Source organism: Lagopus muta, chromosome 26 (assembly GCF_023343835.1).
Source record: "Lagopus muta isolate bLagMut1 chromosome 26, bLagMut1 primary, whole genome shotgun sequence".
Lineage (NCBI taxonomy): Eukaryota > Metazoa > Chordata > Aves > Galliformes > Phasianidae > Lagopus > Lagopus muta.
In genome coordinates this window covers 1,081,957-1,097,796 of record NC_064458.1, presented here as the reverse complement: position 1 = coordinate 1,097,796, position 15,840 = coordinate 1,081,957, and the positions used below count along the sequence as shown (strand labels likewise).

Sequence of the window (15,840 nt, the reverse complement as noted above, 5' to 3'; positions counted from 1 at the left end):
GGGCAATGAGTTACTCTGTACCACGTGTTGGGAGGAGGTGGGGGGCTGGGTGCCACCACGGGGTGCCCGGGTCTGGCAGACTGCATGCCGGTGTGAATCAAACACAGAACAATGCACAAAGTGATGGAGATGGGGAGAGGGGAGATGGCCCCGTGTGCCCTGAGCACTGCTGCGGGTGGGGGGCTGCACTACGGGGCCCCCCGGACACCGGCCCTCATCCCTCACGGGGGCACGAGGTCAGTGCCACCCGGTCCTGCCCTGGGGGATGCTGTGGAGATGTGGATCATCCCAGGAACGAGAGGATGGGAAATGTCACTCTGTCACCAGCCAGTGCCCCCCGCCGGTGTCACGGAGTGGAGAGAGAGCACAGAACCATCGCAGAGTGTCCTGCAGCCCCAGCCAGGGCCCGGCCGGGTGCTCACATGGGCACGGGGGCGGCGGATCGGCTGCTCTCTCCGCTTTGGCTGCCAACACCAAATCCATTGGCCACGTTCCGGCTCCCGCGGGGCCATCGGCGGAAGGGAGTTCCCAGGGCCGGGGCCGGCGCCGCGGGGGCTCAGCACGAGGTGGGGGCCGGGCTGTGCCGAGCCAAAGCCCCCCCAGGCGCTGCCTCTGCCCCGTTGGAGCCGTGCCCGGAGGGGGGCCGGGGCTGCGCTCCCCCCTTCCATGCTGGCGGTGGTCGCTGGGCTCTGGGCAGCAGGAGTGCAGAGTGCAGCAGTGCTGACGGAGGGGGAAAGTTCCAGGCTGTGGCTGATGGAGGCAGAGGGATGGGGTCGGAAGGGGGACCGGCATGGGGACAGTGAAGTGATGAGGAGGTGATGGGGAGAGGTGGAGCACTACAGGATGGTCTTGTCCAGGTCGACCTTGAGTGGCAGCGGCCCCACATCCTCGCTGTGTGTGGGGCACAGAGTGACGGCGATGACGGGCGGCAGTGGGAACACAGTGGGGCCACGCGGGTCCTCCAGGCATTCCCTGTCTCCATTGATGCTCAGAGGCTGAAAAACAGCAGAGGGCACCGTGTGACCTTGGGCCTCACTGTCCCCAGCCTGCAGACGATGCAGCACTGATGCAGAACACCCACCAATGCAGCACCCACGGCATAACAGCAGCACAGGGGCGGCCCATACCTGAGTCCTGACGTGCTGCTCGGGGGCCGTCACCAGGCTGGCACAGCTGAGCCACAGCATCACCACGATGGAGAGGAAGAGGCAGGCGGCCAGGATCCAGCGGGGGAGGCCTGAGCGCCTGTAGCAACCCCGAACCCCAGGGAAATGGGGCTGCATTATGGCAGTGCACTGGGTATGGGAAGGGCATCCCCGCAGCCCCCGACACCTACTTGGCCATGCAGCCCAGGAAGTCGTGCTCTGGCTGTGGGGTGTCCATGGGTTTGGCTTTGCCCCACGGCTCCTTCTTGGGGGGGGACTTTTCCTCCTTCTGCTGGGGGCCTGGAAGCAAGAAAAGCAGTGCTGAGAGCGAGCATCACTGTGCAAAGTGCAGGGTGCAGGGTGAGTGGTGCAAGGTGTGAGCTGTGAGGTGCACAGTGCTGGCCGTGTTCCCCTGCTGGCTCGCTCCCTGCAGGGGGTGCACAGAGCTCCTGCAGCTCCTTGCAATGTGTGCCATGGGTTTGGGAAGCAGATCAGAGCCACAGTTTCTTCCACTCTGGTGGGATCCAAAGCTGCCAGGAGGGCTCCTGACCCAGACAGCAGCAGAGCCGTCCCTCACCTGTGTGGGGTTGGGGGGAGTGGGCATCGTTCCCTGGTTCAGGCCACTCTGGTTGGGTCATCTGAGCTTCAGGCAGCGGGAACTCCATGTGGGGCTGCGACTGGAGGAGGGGAGAAGCAGTCAGCATGAGGGCCCCATCCCATCCAGTCCCCAGCAGGAAGGGCTTGGGACCCCCACCTGGAACACCACCACTTTCCCATCATCCGCCTGCAGGTAGAAGGTCCACGTGGAGGAGATGAAGCTGTGGGCAGAGCTGACGATGTCGGTGCAGAAAGAGGAGACCAAATCCAGCACCGACAGCGACGGCGCCTTCACCTCTGCGCTCTGCAAAGCAGTGGGGACGCGGCGTCACCTCAAACCCCCCCCCCATCAAACAACACCATGCAGGAACACGGCTGCGCCGAGCCCAGCGCTCCTCCAGAGCCCCATTCCCACACCCCGCAGCCACCAGGGGCCCCTTTGGGACGGACGCCCCCCCCCCGGCCCCATCCCGTGGTGTCCCCCCGGCCCCGTGCTCCCCCAGCGGCTCAGGGCGTTCCTGCTGGCAGTGTCCCCATGCCCCGGATTTTTGGCCGTTGTGGCAGTTTGTTATTTTTAACGCATCCCTGCAGGAATCTGCCGCTCCCCGCCGGCGTTTTGCCGACCGCCCCTCGCGCGGTCAGAGCGGCGCACGGGAAAGAAATAGGTCAGATGCTGTCTCTAATTATTCTGCTAAATCTGCCCGGCCCGACCGTCTGGGAAACGCAGAGCAGCGCTGGGGGCGACGCTGTGTCCGTCCCTGGGCTCTGCCCCGTGGAAATGGGATGGAATGGAGTTTTTGGGACCCTCCGCTTTGGCCCTGCTCCCTACAGCACCGCCTCACTCTGCACCGAGAGCCCCTTCCTTGGGCTGAAGGCTCGCTTAATTAATTGGGCAAAAGCTGCATTAATTAAACACGGGAAGGAAAGTGTTGATAATTGCTGGGAAGGATCAAAACCCGGGGAAACCACGCCAGCGCTCAGCCCACACCTCCCACCCCTGGAACCCACAGCAGAGCCAGGTGGCACCGGGGGGCACCAGCCCACCCCCCTCACCTGCTCCTTCCTCTGCACGTGGGGCAGCTGCTCGCGGCACCCGGTCCTGCAGCCCCACTGCTCCTCCTCTCCAACGTAGGCCTCGGCACACGCTGCAGGGCGGGGGTGTGGGGTGAGGATGGAGGGGGGGCAGATCCCCACAGGGGACACCGGTGCCACCCGCACCTCCCCGCCTGCACCCATGGGCCGTATGGGATGCAGCGGTGCAGCGGAGGTGTTGGGGTGGGGAGAACCCATTTGGGGCCGGGGGGGGGCCGCTCACCTGCCTCACATTCAGCCCTGGTGCTGTTCAGCCCCGCGCTCGCATCCACGAAGTGACAGATGGAGAACAGCCGGCAGCCGCGGTGACAGGCGCTGAGCACAGCGTCCTGCAGGCACAGGGCACAGAGCTGGCACACAGCGCGGCCGGGGGCTGCATCCGACCCCCAGCGTGGCCCCCCCAGGAGACTGCCACACTTTGGGGGGCTGCCACCAGCCCCACTGCACCCATAGAGCTGTCAGAGCAATGGGGTCTGTGTCCTAAGAGGATGTGGCACGGCCTTGCATCGCTGTTGGGCATCCCATATCTCTGCATGGACTTCTGCAGGGGCGGGGGGGGGTATATGGGTATGGGGGGGTGCACACGTTGGAGGGGAGTGCATGGCACTGTGTGCATGGGATCTGCACGCATGGGAGGAGGTTTTCATGCATAGGAGGGCTGTGCATGCATTTGAGGGTTTGCATGCATGGGGCTGTGCGTGCATTTGGGGTGCGCGCATGGGGGCTGCGTGCTGGGGGGGGGGGGTTGGAATACACTGAGAGGCTGTGAAAGCAACATTCCGTGTGTGCCTGTGCTGGGGGGGGATCCACCGTGGGGAGGGGCCTATGGGTGCGGGGGGGGTCCATGACACATACAGTGGGCCCAGATGGGTGCAGCTCCTCCCCCCCCCCCCCCCACCTCCGGGCAGCGCAGTCCATCCCGGCTGTTCTACCCGCGGCGGTGTCACAGATCTGCGGCCTCATTCAGCCCCACTGCAGGGGTCGAACCCCCTGCGTTCTCCCCTCCCCACCCCCCTCCGTTCAGCCTCAGTACGGCCCCGTTATCCCCGTTATCCCTGTCCCGATCCGAGGCTCTGAGCGCTCACTTCGCGCTCCACCTCCTCACCGCGGCCCCCACCGCCCCCGGGGGATGGGGGGCTCCGTGACGGAGATACAGAAGGAGATCCCAAAGCAGAATGGGACTCCTGGAGGCACTCGGGCCTGGGGATGGGGACAGCAGTGCGGACACCCCCAGCCCAGGGGGGGTTGCCGGGGGGGGGGGGGGCTCAGCAGGGGGGGAACACGCTGACCACCACCACCCCCCGGTAGCTGCAGGCCCAGACTGCTTGTGGGCGGCGTTGCCCGGTGCTGCCGGTACCCCCCCGCGGCGCTCCCGTTTCCCGGTGCATCCCCTGGTGCCACGGATGCTCCCCCCCGCTTCCCCCCGATGCCCTCAGTGCTCCCTCCCGGTGCTCTGAACACCTCCGGTACCCCCCCCCCGGTTCTCCCGGTACCCCCCCCGCTGCTCCGGGTCCTTCCCCCCGCCATCCCCCTCAACCCCCCACCCCCCCCCCGCCCACTCACCGCCGCCCGGGGCTGCACGCTGCGGCCGCACTGCCGCTGACAGGGGCCGGTGTCCCCGAGCTGCGCCGAGAACGGATCTCCCCCGGCGGCGGCGGTGACGGTGGCGGCGGTGAGCGCGAGGCCGAGCGCGAGCAGCGCGGGGGGGCGCGGGGCCGCCATGGCGGGGACGGAACGGAACGGAGCGGAGCGGAGATGCCACCGCCGCCGTTCGGCCTCGTCGTGACGCGCCGTGCGCCGGGCGGGGGCGGCGGGGGGAGCCGGGGGGGGAACCGCAGTGCCGCAGCTCCGCCGGTACCGGAACCCCCGGAGAGGGTGCGTGGCACAGGGGGGTGAGGGAGGATGAGGGGGTGGCAGGAGAACACGGGCAGTAATGGGTTAATGGGGTTAATGGCGGGGGGGGTGGGGGTGGGGGGCAGAAAGGACTGAGGGGGTCCGGAGGGACACGGAGGTGTGGGAGGATCGAGGGATGCGGGGACACGGGGGGAGGCATGAGGATGGGGGGCTGAATGGGGAGCAGGAGGTGTGGGGGAATCCCGGGGGGGAGATGAAGTGGGACTGGAGGATGTGGGGGGGGGGTCGCAAAGCAATGCTGGGAACCTCGGGACGTGGGGGGGGCTCTGGAGCCACGAGGGGACACGGACAGAGGCGGGGAGACCGGGGGGGACACGGGGACATGGAGGGGGAGCGGGGCACGTGGGGGCTGCAGAGGGGCAGGGGGCACTCAGGCTCTGCTGGCCATCACCCCCCCCCCCGGGCTGCACCCCGCACATCTCCGCTCCCCGCGGATTTCTCCCCCCCCCCCCCGGCGCAGCGCCCGGCCCCAGATTTACGGCTTTTATTTCGCAGGGCTTAGCAGACATCAAAGCGTGGGCTCGGCCTCGCGCTCCCGGCCCTGCCCGTCTCCCTTATTGATGGCAGCACCCCAACGCGGGGGGGAGGGAGGAGGAGGGCGGGGGGCTCCACCACCCCCGGCCCTAATGGGGAACTCATGGCCGGAGCGCTGCCGGGGGGCTCCGTTGGGCCCCTCCATCAGCCCGCTGCTCCTTCAGCCCGTGCGCCTCGTTAGGAGCGGTGGGAGGAACGTGCTCTGGAGGGGCTCGGGTTGGCTGCGCTCCCCCAGCCCCCTCCCAGGCCCTCCCCCACCCCCCCCAGCCCTGCAGTCTCCTGTCCGGCGCCGCTGACAAATGGCGAAGTAAATGGGACAGATTGGGGACTGCTGCCGTAAATCACAGCGCGGTGCTGCAGGTGGGTCCCCATCAGCTGTGGGGCAGAGCTGGGGCTGCTGCCAGCAGGGGGGGCGGGGGAGGGAGCGGGGGAGGCACAGAACCTGATGGCCTGAGCGCTGGTGGTGCCAGCACTGGGGCAACTGGGGGCAATGGGGGAAAAAAATGGGGTCAATGGGAGCAATGAGAGCAATGGGGGCAATGGAGGCACTGGGGTTACTGGGAGCATGGAGGGGGCACTGGGAGCACTGGGAGCACTGGGAGCACTGCCAGAGCCGCTCCCCACACCGCCCGCCCTCTGCCTGGCACCGTCCCACACTCTCAGCCCCTCCACTCGTGTTTTAATAGAAAAAAACAGAGCCCCTCCCGGGCATTAAAACACCACAGTTGGCAAATATTGACTGTGGGTGACCCCCCCCCTTGGCACTCTGCAGAGCCTCTCAACGCCTTTTGCATTTATCAGTGACCCACATTCCTCCTGCAGCACTCTGTGCCCAATTGGGAGCGCTGCCGTCCCCGCGGTGCCCCCACGCCCCCCCCAAACCCCACTCCCCATTTTGGGTTTTTTCCCATCGGCAAATCGGCAGGCGGGGGCTGCGGGGTGGGGGCGGCACGGAAGGGGTTAAAGCAGTTATAAATTACCCGACGGACGGACGTGGAAATGCTACAGAGAGGAATAGGAGGAAAACTCGGCCCGCTGGATTCTTGGCATTTCCAGCCTCTTTATTTGTCCCACAGGTCACTTCAGAAGGATGCAGGCAGTCAGACAGCTCCGCTGCGCCCGTCCCTGGGCCGTGCTGGGGGGGGGGGTCTGCGTTGTGCACCCTGCCCCCCCCTGCAGCCACGTGTGCCCACGTCTGAGGAGCGCTGCGCCGAGCCGGGAGTCACTGGTGGGGTTCATGGGGGGGGATGAGCTGTGGGGAGGGCGGCATTTTGGGGTGACGTTGGGGAGGTGACACTACGGAGTGGCAGCGAAGGGGGGTGGCAGCACCTCGGGCCCATCGGGGGGCAGCCATGGCCGCCCAGCCCCGCTCGGTGCCGTGGGCAGAGCGCTGCGCACTCAGCGCTGCAAAGGTCACCGCCAAAGGGCAGCAGCTCCATACGGAGCTCCGCTGACTCAGACGGCGCTGCCGCGGTCCCGCTGCGCCCGGTCCCCGTCCCCACACCGGGTGTCACCGCCCCGCTGCTGCCCTGACCCCGTCCCGCTCCCCGCCCCGCCCTCGCCATCCCCAGCGGTGACACGGAGGTGCCCCCAATGGGGTCCCTCTCCTCAACACCGCCGTCCCCTCCGTGACACCGTCATCCCCCCCCCCTTCCTTCACCCTCAGGGACCCCACGCGGCCCCGCTCCGGCTGCCCCCCCCCGGCGCTGGCAGGCGCGGAGCTGGGGCGGCACTTTCCCATGCTGGGTGTCTCCCTCAGGCTGACATTTTTGGGAAATTTCAACGAAAACACTTCAGAAGGTTCCAACAAAACGGGACGATGGGAAAAGGCATAAAGGCATTGTTTTGTCTCTTTTTTTTTTTTTTTTCTCCTTTTTTTTTTTTGTTTTCTTTTTTCGTTTTTCCAATCTGTGCCGCCCCTTCGGATGGGCTCCAGCCGCACGCTGCTTCCATTCCCCACGGCTGTCACCTCCGTCCCCACGCGACGTCACCCTGTCCTGCGTGGCGTCACCCCACGCTGCCAGTCCTCTCCCCACGCAGCCCTGTGAGCAGCACAGCCACACTGTGGGGGGAGGAGGAGGGCTGAGCCAAACTCTCACTGTCACCCCGTGCCTCAGGTGCTCCCTATCACAGATCCCGTCCCCATCCCAAGATCAGAGTCAGGGCCGGGGGTCCCGTCCCCCCCCACATCCCCTCCTCTGGAGGAAGGGTTGGGGACGGCTGGGGTGCGGTACGGCCCAGATGTCCCCCAACACGAGGGGGGGCGGCTCTCGGCACCCCTTCTGCCTCATCCCACTCTGCTCTGCCGCAGGGACACACGGATGGGGACGGTGCCACCGCCGGGAGCTGCTGGTCCGGGGCTCGGTGCCGTCGCTCCAGTCGGGAACACGAGCGGTGCCACCTGCGGCGTCACGGCCGCCCACCGCTGAGTCCTCGTGTCCCCGGGGGCACCGCGGAGTCCCTCGAGGCATTTTCTCCACGTCTGTCGTTACTGGAGGGGAACTCGGGGTTATCTCGGAGAAAAAAAGACGGGGATTAGGGGGAAAATATTCCACAAAACAAAACCAAGCCCATAAAACAGCCCCGAGGGCTCCACCGCACCGCGCGGGGATGAGGCGCGGGGGGAGCGGCCCCGGGGGCGCGGGAGTGTCCGGGCGGCAGCGCTGAGTCACGGCGGGACGGGACGGGACGGCTCTCCCCCATCTACCGGACGGGGGGGCACCGGGCACCGGGCACCGCGCACAGCGCATCCCGCGACGGAGGGGCGGCGGAGGCGGCGGGCACTGCGGGCACAGAGCCGGCACCGGAGCGGCCCCCGAGGACCGGTGCCTTTCTGCCCCCCGGGGGCGGTCCCGGGCCGGGCGGGGCGGGGCGAGGGCGGCATTTAGGGCTTTGGCAGAGCGGGGGCTGTTTCACAAAAAAAAAAACAAGCGAGACTTGTTCGCGACTTCCCCGGACGTGTCGGTGCGCTCCGCCGCTGTGGGCACCGACGGGCACCGACCCCACCTCCCCCCCCCCCCCCCATGCCGGCCATGCCGGCCCTTCTACCGCTGCTGTTGCTGTGCCTGCGGCTGCTCCGCGCTGAGCCGCCCGCGTGTGAGTACGGCCCGGGGGGGTTCGGGGGGGCCGTGCCAGAGCGGACGCCGTCGGGGCTGGGATTGGGGTTGGGGCTGGGGCGGGCGCTGCGCGGGGACCCCCGGCTCTGTGCCGCCGCTCTCCTCCCCTCTCTCCTTTCTCTTCTCCCCCTTCCCTCATTCATTCCGGTCCTTGTGCCCCCCCCCTCCCTCCCCCCGCCTTTCCGGGTTGCGTCCCCCCGGGGCTGCGCTCCCCTCCCGCGGGGCGATGGGAACCACCCGCCCCACTCCCTCCCCGGGACGGAGCGTGACGGGAACCCCTGGCAGCGCCCGACCCCCTCCCTGTGCCCGACAGCGAACAATGGGACCCCCCTCCCCCCCCCCGCATACTCCCCCCTCAGGGGAGACGTGTCCCCCACCCATCGCCCCCTGGGAGCCGTGTGCCCCCTCCTCTCCCCATGGCGCACCTCCTCCGGATCGCCGTCTCCTGCGGAGCAGCGCAGCTCCGCTCCCCCACCCCGGACAATGGACCCCCCCCTCCGTCTGGAGAACAATAGCGAACCCCACACGGCGATCCACGACCCCCCCCGGCCAGCAGGGCTGACCTTCCCCAAAGCCCCCGGAGAACAATAGGCGCCCCTTTCCCCCCATGGAGAACAATGAGCCCCCCCCCCCTCCCCGTCCCAGAGAACAATGAATCCCCCCTTCTCCCCCATCAGAACAATAGGGAGCGCCCACCCCTGCGGAGAACAACGGATCGCCCTCAAAAAAGGGGAGCGGGTCCCTGGAGGGGGTTCCTTACTGGGGGGGTTGGAGGGGGGAGCTGGGGACAGACGTGGAGATGCCACACCTGGGGTGGGTTCTGCGCTGGGGTCCCGCGGCGGTGCCTTGGGGTCCCGCGAGGCTGCGAGCGCGGAGCGGCCCCATTCGCGTTCCCCACGGCTGGAGGTTCGGCTCCTCGGGGCGATGTTCGCCCAGCGCGTCCCGGCTCGGGGTGGCACCGTGGTGGTACTGCGGTCCCCATCCCGCCCCGCGTTCATCGGCTCGCGTGCCCCGAGCGCTGCGGGTCATTCACGGGAAGAATCACGGAGCGCTGATCGGGGCTGGGCTGCGAAAGCAGCCGCGGCGGAGAAGCAAAACGCGGTGGGAGCGAGAAGGGAAAGCGCTCTCCGGGTTCTCACGTTGCCCGTAGGGCTGCGGGGTGGCACAGCGCTCCAGAGCTCGGCCCCACCGCCGCTCCCCCACCCCACGGCCGCAGGGACCCCCGGGTCCCGTCCCGCCGAGCGGTGCCCCCGCGCTCCCCACCTCCTTTGTCCCACGGTCGGAGTTCGGTCCCGCGGCCCCGACGTGCGGCAGCGCTGGAACGGGCGCAGCCAAATCTCCTTTTAGAGAGCGAAGTTCCGCGCTGGAATGCCGTGAGCCGAGGGACGGGCATCAGAACCGCCATCGGCGGAGGAGAGGGCGAGAGGGGGGAGCGCAGCGGGACGCGGCCCCGTCGCTTCACACCCATTTCGCTTGATTTTTTTTCAGCGCCGCCCAAATCTCCTTTTGTTCTTCGGAGCAATCGTTGCTTTCGGTCTCCGAGAGCCCCAATAAACGTGTCGGAGCTCTCGGACGCTGAGCGGGGGGTTTCCCTTTTCTCTCGCAGCCCTTAAAACGCCTCGATGTAAAACCGAAAGGCGATCCGGCCCTTCGGAAGAGGAGCGCAAACGTTCCCGACACCCTGAAATGTGCTTTTACTTTATGGCGTTACTTAACACCTGAGCAGCATTTGTTTTTTTTTACAATAGGAAGGCAATAAAACCCCGGGCAGGTATTCTCGCTGCGCATTCCACCACCCCCCGGCCCGCTCCGCTCCCATCTGAAAACTTCACACTTTTCCCTTTTATAACACATGTGGCTGCGAAAGAAAAAGGAATGACTGCGAGAGGAGAAAAGCCAAAGGGACGCGGCCCGTGAGCGGCGTGCTTTGTGCTGCAGGCGGTCGGATCGGCTGCAGTTGGGGCCGAGGGCTGCCCGTGGGGGGGCTGAGGGGTGGTGGGGGCTGCAGCCCACCCGGGTGTGGGGGCTGTTCGGAGCCCCCCCCAGCACTGCGGGGCACGCGGGGCCGCACTGAGCTGCCGCTGAAAGCCGATCGGGGCCGGGAGGTCGGAGGGGAGCGGAGGTCGAGGCGCTTTCCGGGAGGTAATTAGCGATATTAGCCCGGCACGCGCGGCCCCGCAGCGCCTCGGCAACGAGTGCTGGGGGATGTCAGCCCCGGGTCGTTTTCCCCTGCGGAACGTGCGAGCAGCCCGCTGTGCTTTGAAGCCTTTCCGTGCGCGGTTTGCTCTCCTCCCAAAGCAGGGAAGCGAGGGCGATGGTTGCCGGGGGGTCCCGGTAGGGGATGTGGGTCCCCCCAACCCCGCAGCGCGGTGCAGCAGCAGCACATGGTTTGCGTTAGGGTGCTCAGCTCTGCGGTGCGCACCGCGGAGCAACAGAAAGCCAAAAAACCAAACCGCCCCCAAACTTTCCATTGTTGCTTTCCAATGGGGGGAAAAAAACGGAGCCCGGCCCCAAAGTGGGCATGGAGCGATGTGCCCACGGTGCCGTGCTGCGCCGCACATCGCTCCCCTTCCCGTTGTCTCCGGCCGCAGACCCTGCAGTGATCTCCCCTCAGGACCCCACGCTGCTCATCGGTTCCTCCCTGACCGCCACCTGCACCGTCAGCGCCGACCTCCGCCTGCGCGCGCAGGACCTGTACTGGACGCTGAACGGCCGCCGTCTGCCCGCCGCCTCCTACGCCGCCCTCGGCCCCACCACGCTCAGCGTGGCCCTCGCCCGCCTCAACGGCTCCCGGCAGCAGTCGGGGGACAACCTGGTGTGCCACAGCCGCGACGGCGGCATCCTGGCCGGCTCCTGCCTCTATGTTGGACGTACGTCGGGCGCGTCCGTCCGTCTCCATCGTGGTGCTGTTGCCCCTCGGCGCAGCGCTGTCGCCCCAAGGCCGCGCGGCGCTTTTGGCACCTCGTGCTGAAATTACAGTTGTCCGAATCAATAATCGTTAAGATTTTATCTCGGGCTATTTTAAGGATGATTTTACGTTCTAAGAATACAGAGGCTTAACTGGGAACAGAGCGCTTATTTTTATTTATTTATTTCGGTTGCTGTTCCCAAAAGAAAACAGCTCTGTTGCTCAGCACGGGCTGCAGTCCTCCGCTGCCCCGTGGGGCTGGTGGGGGTCTCGGCGACACCAACCTTGCGGGGCTGTTGGTGATGCCGTCCCCATACCGTCCCCAGTAGGCATTGGCTTGCAGAGCCAGCATGCGGTCCCTTCGGGTGCCGCTCACGGAGCCCCTTCACGTCTCGTTGTCCCTTTGTCCTCTTCCAGTACCCCCAGAAAAACCAGTCAACATCTCCTGCTGGTCCAAGAACATGAAGGACCTCACCTGCACGTGGGCCCCAGGGACGGAGGGGGAGACCTTCCTGCACACCAACTACACGCTCAAGTACAAGCTCCGGTAGGCGCCCGCGGGTGGATTCCTTCCCTTCCTCCCAGTGTGAACGTGGGATTTTGAGGGCTTACAGGGGGAGCTTCGGGGCGGCGTGGGGACGGAAACCCAACACCGCTGCTGACGGCGTTAAGTGGTGGATAAACGAGGCGCGGGCCCGGCGCCGTGCTTTCCTTGGGCAGGTGTGCGGGTCCCGCTGGGCTCACAGCCCCGGGGCTGTGCTCATCACAGGTGGTACGGCCGTGACAACACGTGCCAGGAATACCACACGGCCGGGCCCTACTCCTGCCACATCCCCAAGGACCTGGCCCTCTTCACGCCCTATGAGATCTGGGTGGAGGCCTCCAACCGGCTGGGGGTGGCCGTGTCCGACGTCGTCATGTTGGACATCCTCGATGTGGGTGAGTGTTGGGTTCCAGGGCCCCGGGGGGGGGGGGGGGGGAGGTGGGTTGGTCTCAAACCATGAGGGTGGTTGGGGTCGGGTCGGAGCCGAGTGGTGTTGGATTGGCTCTGAACCCATCGGGAACTGCTGCCCCATGTGCCCGCAGTCACCACCGACCCGCCGTCCGACGTGCACGTCAGCCGCGTGGGGGACCTGGAGGACCAGCTGAGCGTGCGCTGGAGCTCCCCGCCGGCGCTGAAGGATTTCCTCTTCCAAGCCAAGTACCAGATCCAGTACCGCGTGGAGGACAGCTCGGAGTGGAAGGTTGGGGGGCAGCAACGGGGCGGTGTTGCCCAGCTGTGGGTCGGTGCCAGGGTTCTGAGCCCTGCCCTCGCTCTGTAGGTGGTGGATGATGTGGGCAACCAGACCTCGTGCCGCCTGGCAGGGCTGCGTCCCGGCACCGTCTACTTCGTCCAGGTGCGCTGCAACCCCTTCGGCATCTACGGCTCCAAGAAGGCCGGCATCTGGAGCGACTGGAGCAACCCCACGGCCGCCTCCACGCCGCGCAGCGGTGAGCACTGCTGCCTGAGCCCCCTCCCCAGCTGCTCCCCCCCTTTCCTGTGCACGCACTGAGGCCGTTCCCGCTGTGTGCCCGGCACCTGGATTTCTTGCAAAGGAGCCAATTCCCCGCTCTGATTTCCCGGCGGGGAGGCGGAGAGCCACGCGTTTCCCTACCCCAGGTTCCTCCCTCTGTTCCTTGCACTGCAAATGGGCCGCCAGCGCCGCTCTGAGCCCCCGTCCCCTCCCTGTCCCCACAGAGCGCACGGCGGGGGGCTGCGACCCCAAGGGAGGCGAGCAGAACACGACACTGCGGCGGGAGCTGAAGCAGTTCTTTGGATGGGTGAAGAAACACTCCTACGGCTGCTCCAACCTCAGCATCAAGCTGTACGACCAGTGGCGCGTGTGGCTGCAGAAATCCCACAAAACACGCAACCAGGTAGGTAAGGAGCCTTTCACACTTCTTTCTCCCCACTGCGGGGCTGCGGACCCCCCTGGTGTCCCCCTCTCCGAGGGTGGCCTCGAAGCAGGGCCCTGCTCTCTCTGCAGGTTCTACCCGGCGATAAGTTGTAGCCCCCGCAGGGCTGAGCGCCGGCAGCACCGCACCGGGTGCCCAAAGCCCCCCCGGGGCCGCCCGCCCCGTCCCTGCCACCACAGTGCGCTGGGGAGGGGCTCAGCAGTGGCCGGAGCTCGGCACGGCTCTGCAACCCGCTGCAGGGGGGTTTTGCCCGGGGGGGAGGCTGGGGCTGGCCTTGGCAGCCCCCTGGGGGAGGTGGCGGTGCCACGCGCCCCCCAGGAGCACAGTCCCCATGGCAGCGAAGGGACCCCCCAGCCTCACCTGGAGCCTTTGTTCCTTAACCACGACCTGGAGCAGCAATTGGGGTGAAGGATGGGGGTGGAGGCTCCCCGTGGCCCCCGAACCTGGAGGGTGCAGCCCTCCCCCCAGGGAGTTTGGGCGTTTTGGAGGGGCCACGGGTGCCCATGGGGCCGCGTGTGAGTGCGCGGGGGTTCTGTCCCCAGAGAGCTGCGTGGGGCTGGTTTGAGGCTGCTGGGGTTTGCCCAGTGCTTGCTCTGATTTTGATTCAAACCAGCCTTATTTTGGTTACATTTCAGTCAATTAGGAACAGATTTAAGCTTAATGCCAATAAACCTCGTTAAACCCCACCGGGGCCTGCGTCAGTGGAGCAGCAGCAGCGCGCGGGGATGGGGACGCAGCGGGCAGCCAAGCTCTGGGACGGGGCCACGTCCATGTCACCACGTGCCTGGGCTCCTCGGGGGACCGATCTGGGGACATGGACATGGGTGGTGATGAGGGAGGGTACAAACCCTATGGACCACACGGCTCAGGGGATGTTTTTATTGAAGGTGACCACAAAAGGTGTGGGCTGGGTGTTGTCTCCATCCTCAGCGCCAGCCCCGGGTGTCTGCAGGGCAGAGGATGTCCCCAGGGCAGCGATGGCAGTGTTTGTCCCCATGGGGACACCCAGGGGGCTCAGAGAAAAGGGTCCCCTGGTTCCAAGCCCCGCTGCGCTCAGCAGAAAGCGGGCACAGGTCCAGCCCCACGTGCACCCACCTGCAGAGGGATGCTCAGGATGTGGGGGGGCTCCCCTGCTGAGCGATGGGGCCGAGTTGGGGGGGCAGGTGCCCACCTCGCCGGGGGTGGGAGTGGGGCAGGGGGCCCCGCAGCGCTCTGCTGTACGGCCCCTTCAGCCATTCCCACGGGGACGCCCATCACTCGGCTTCTTCCGAATCGTACTTGAGGTCTTGGAGAATTTCGCTGATTGCCTCGATGGTTTTAATTAGCCTACAAGAGCGGATGGAAACTATAAATAAAGCCCATATGGAGCGTATTATCCGGGCCGCCTCGCGCTCCCCGCGCTGTTTATGAAACACTCAGCCCAGGGAGGCTGATGGGAGCGTGGCCGCGCGGCATCGCCAAACAATCTGGAGGGCTCCAAACAAGAGCTCTTTTGAAGGCGCCATCTGGGCCCCCTCCGGCCCCGCTGGAGGGAAGGGAGGGTGGGAAGGGGGATCCCAGCCCCAAAAGGAGGGGAGCAGGGGGTGCCCACCGACCTGTGCTTGAGCTCCTGCACCTCCTGCTGATGGGTTTCCACGCCGGGCTCATCCTGCACCCGCTGCCGGGCCAGCTGGAGCTGTGCTGTCTGCAGGGGGACGCACGGGGGCTGAGCCCACCCCGTTCAGGTGGCAGCGGGACCCCTCCCACCCCCCGTGCCCGGCGCTCACCAGCTGCAGCTTTTCCTGCTCGCGCTCCTGGAGGCGGGTGAGGTGCTGGGCCAGGTCGGGGCGGCCGAGTTCACCCCGCAGGCGGCCCTGGAGCTGCAGCACCTCGCGGGAGATGCCGCTGAAGGCCGCCGTCACCTCGTGCACCAACTGCCGGTAGCGAGGGAAATCGTAGTGCGGGGCGCTGCTCAGGTATGCGCGGTGACCTCTGGGGAATGAAGGCAGAAGAAAGGCAGCAAAATAACGTCACCGTGGCCACGCAGTGCCGTTCCCGGTGCTCACACCGGGATGATCGTTTGGTTTCCCGTTGCCCTTCTGTGCCCCGCGGCTCGTTCCGTACGGATGTGTAGAGGAGGGATGGGGGAATCCATCCCCGTGGGGTCCCGTCCCGGTACTCACTCCTCGAACAGCCGGTACGTCTCCACGCGCTCCCCCTGCAGAGCGTAGAAGCGCTGAAGCAGCGCCCGCAGCGCCTCGTCGGTCTGCGTGGACAGAGAGGGCCGTGGGGCACCGGCACAGCGCTGCTGCCCGCACCGCTCCCACCCCGCGTGTTCGGTTCTGCCGGGCCGGAACCGCGCAAGGAGCGCCCGACCTCCGCCGTACCGCTACCGGAGCGCCCGGTCACGCGTGCACAGCCCGGCTCCGGTACGTCGGGACCCCCCAGCCCCGTGAAACCGGACGGCTATCGGCACCCCCGCCCCGCTCACCATGGCCGGGGCCGCTCCCGGAGCGGAGCGGAACGCGCAGGCCCGGCGGGGGCGGAGCACGGCGCAACGCGGCACCGCCGCCACCTGCAGGCATCGCCGGGCAGCGCC

At 66.8% G+C, this 15,840-nt stretch overlaps 3 protein-coding genes and 1 long non-coding RNA gene across 5 annotated transcripts; 2 read left to right on the top strand and 2 right to left on the bottom strand.

The window, feature by feature from the left end:
• Positions 1-832: 832 nt before the first annotated feature.
• Positions 833-4,639, bottom strand: TMEM59L (transmembrane protein 59 like). Its single transcript, XM_048927476.1, has 8 exons — positions 4,398-4,639; positions 3,058-3,163; positions 2,796-2,887; positions 1,900-2,046; positions 1,723-1,822; positions 1,337-1,445; positions 1,128-1,245; positions 833-995 (listed from the first exon to the last, which is right to left on the bottom strand). Exons 1-8 carry the CDS (start codon positions 4,554-4,556, stop codon positions 837-839), a joined length of 990 nt encoding a protein of 329 aa, XP_048783433.1. The 5' UTR covers positions 4,557-4,639; the 3' UTR covers positions 833-836.
• Positions 4,640-4,659: 20 nt separating this feature from the next.
• Positions 4,660-8,186, top strand: LOC125684907 (uncharacterized). The gene is made up of 3 exons (XR_007373352.1): positions 4,660-4,709; positions 5,550-5,642; positions 6,359-8,186. It is a non-coding gene; the product is annotated as an uncharacterized LOC125684907 (long non-coding RNA).
• A 35-nt stretch (positions 8,187-8,221) lies between these two features.
• Positions 8,222-13,932, top strand: CRLF1 (cytokine receptor like factor 1). 2 transcript variants are annotated; one of them, XM_048927869.1, is made up of 8 exons: positions 8,222-8,378; positions 10,990-11,268; positions 11,724-11,853; positions 12,076-12,245; positions 12,393-12,550; positions 12,629-12,797; positions 13,045-13,227; positions 13,334-13,932. In XM_048927869.1, the coding sequence occupies exons 1-8, from the start codon at positions 8,306-8,308 to the stop codon at positions 13,348-13,350; spliced, it is 1,179 nt and encodes a 392-aa protein (XP_048783826.1). In that variant the 5' UTR covers positions 8,222-8,305; the 3' UTR covers positions 13,351-13,932. The 2 variants fall into 2 exon arrangements, with proteins under 2 accessions (XP_048783826.1, XP_048783825.1); XM_048927868.1 differs by having other exon boundaries at positions 13,045-13,223; positions 13,334-13,931.
• A 224-nt stretch (positions 13,933-14,156) lies between these two features.
• REX1BD (required for excision 1-B domain containing) lies at positions 14,157-15,825 on the bottom strand. Its single transcript, XM_048927883.1, has 5 exons — positions 15,733-15,825; positions 15,425-15,507; positions 15,029-15,233; positions 14,858-14,946; positions 14,157-14,588 (listed from the first exon to the last, which is right to left on the bottom strand). Exons 1-5 carry the CDS (start codon positions 15,733-15,735, stop codon positions 14,516-14,518), a joined length of 453 nt encoding a protein of 150 aa, XP_048783840.1. The 5' UTR covers positions 15,736-15,825; the 3' UTR covers positions 14,157-14,515.
• Positions 15,826-15,840: the final 15 nt, after the last annotated feature.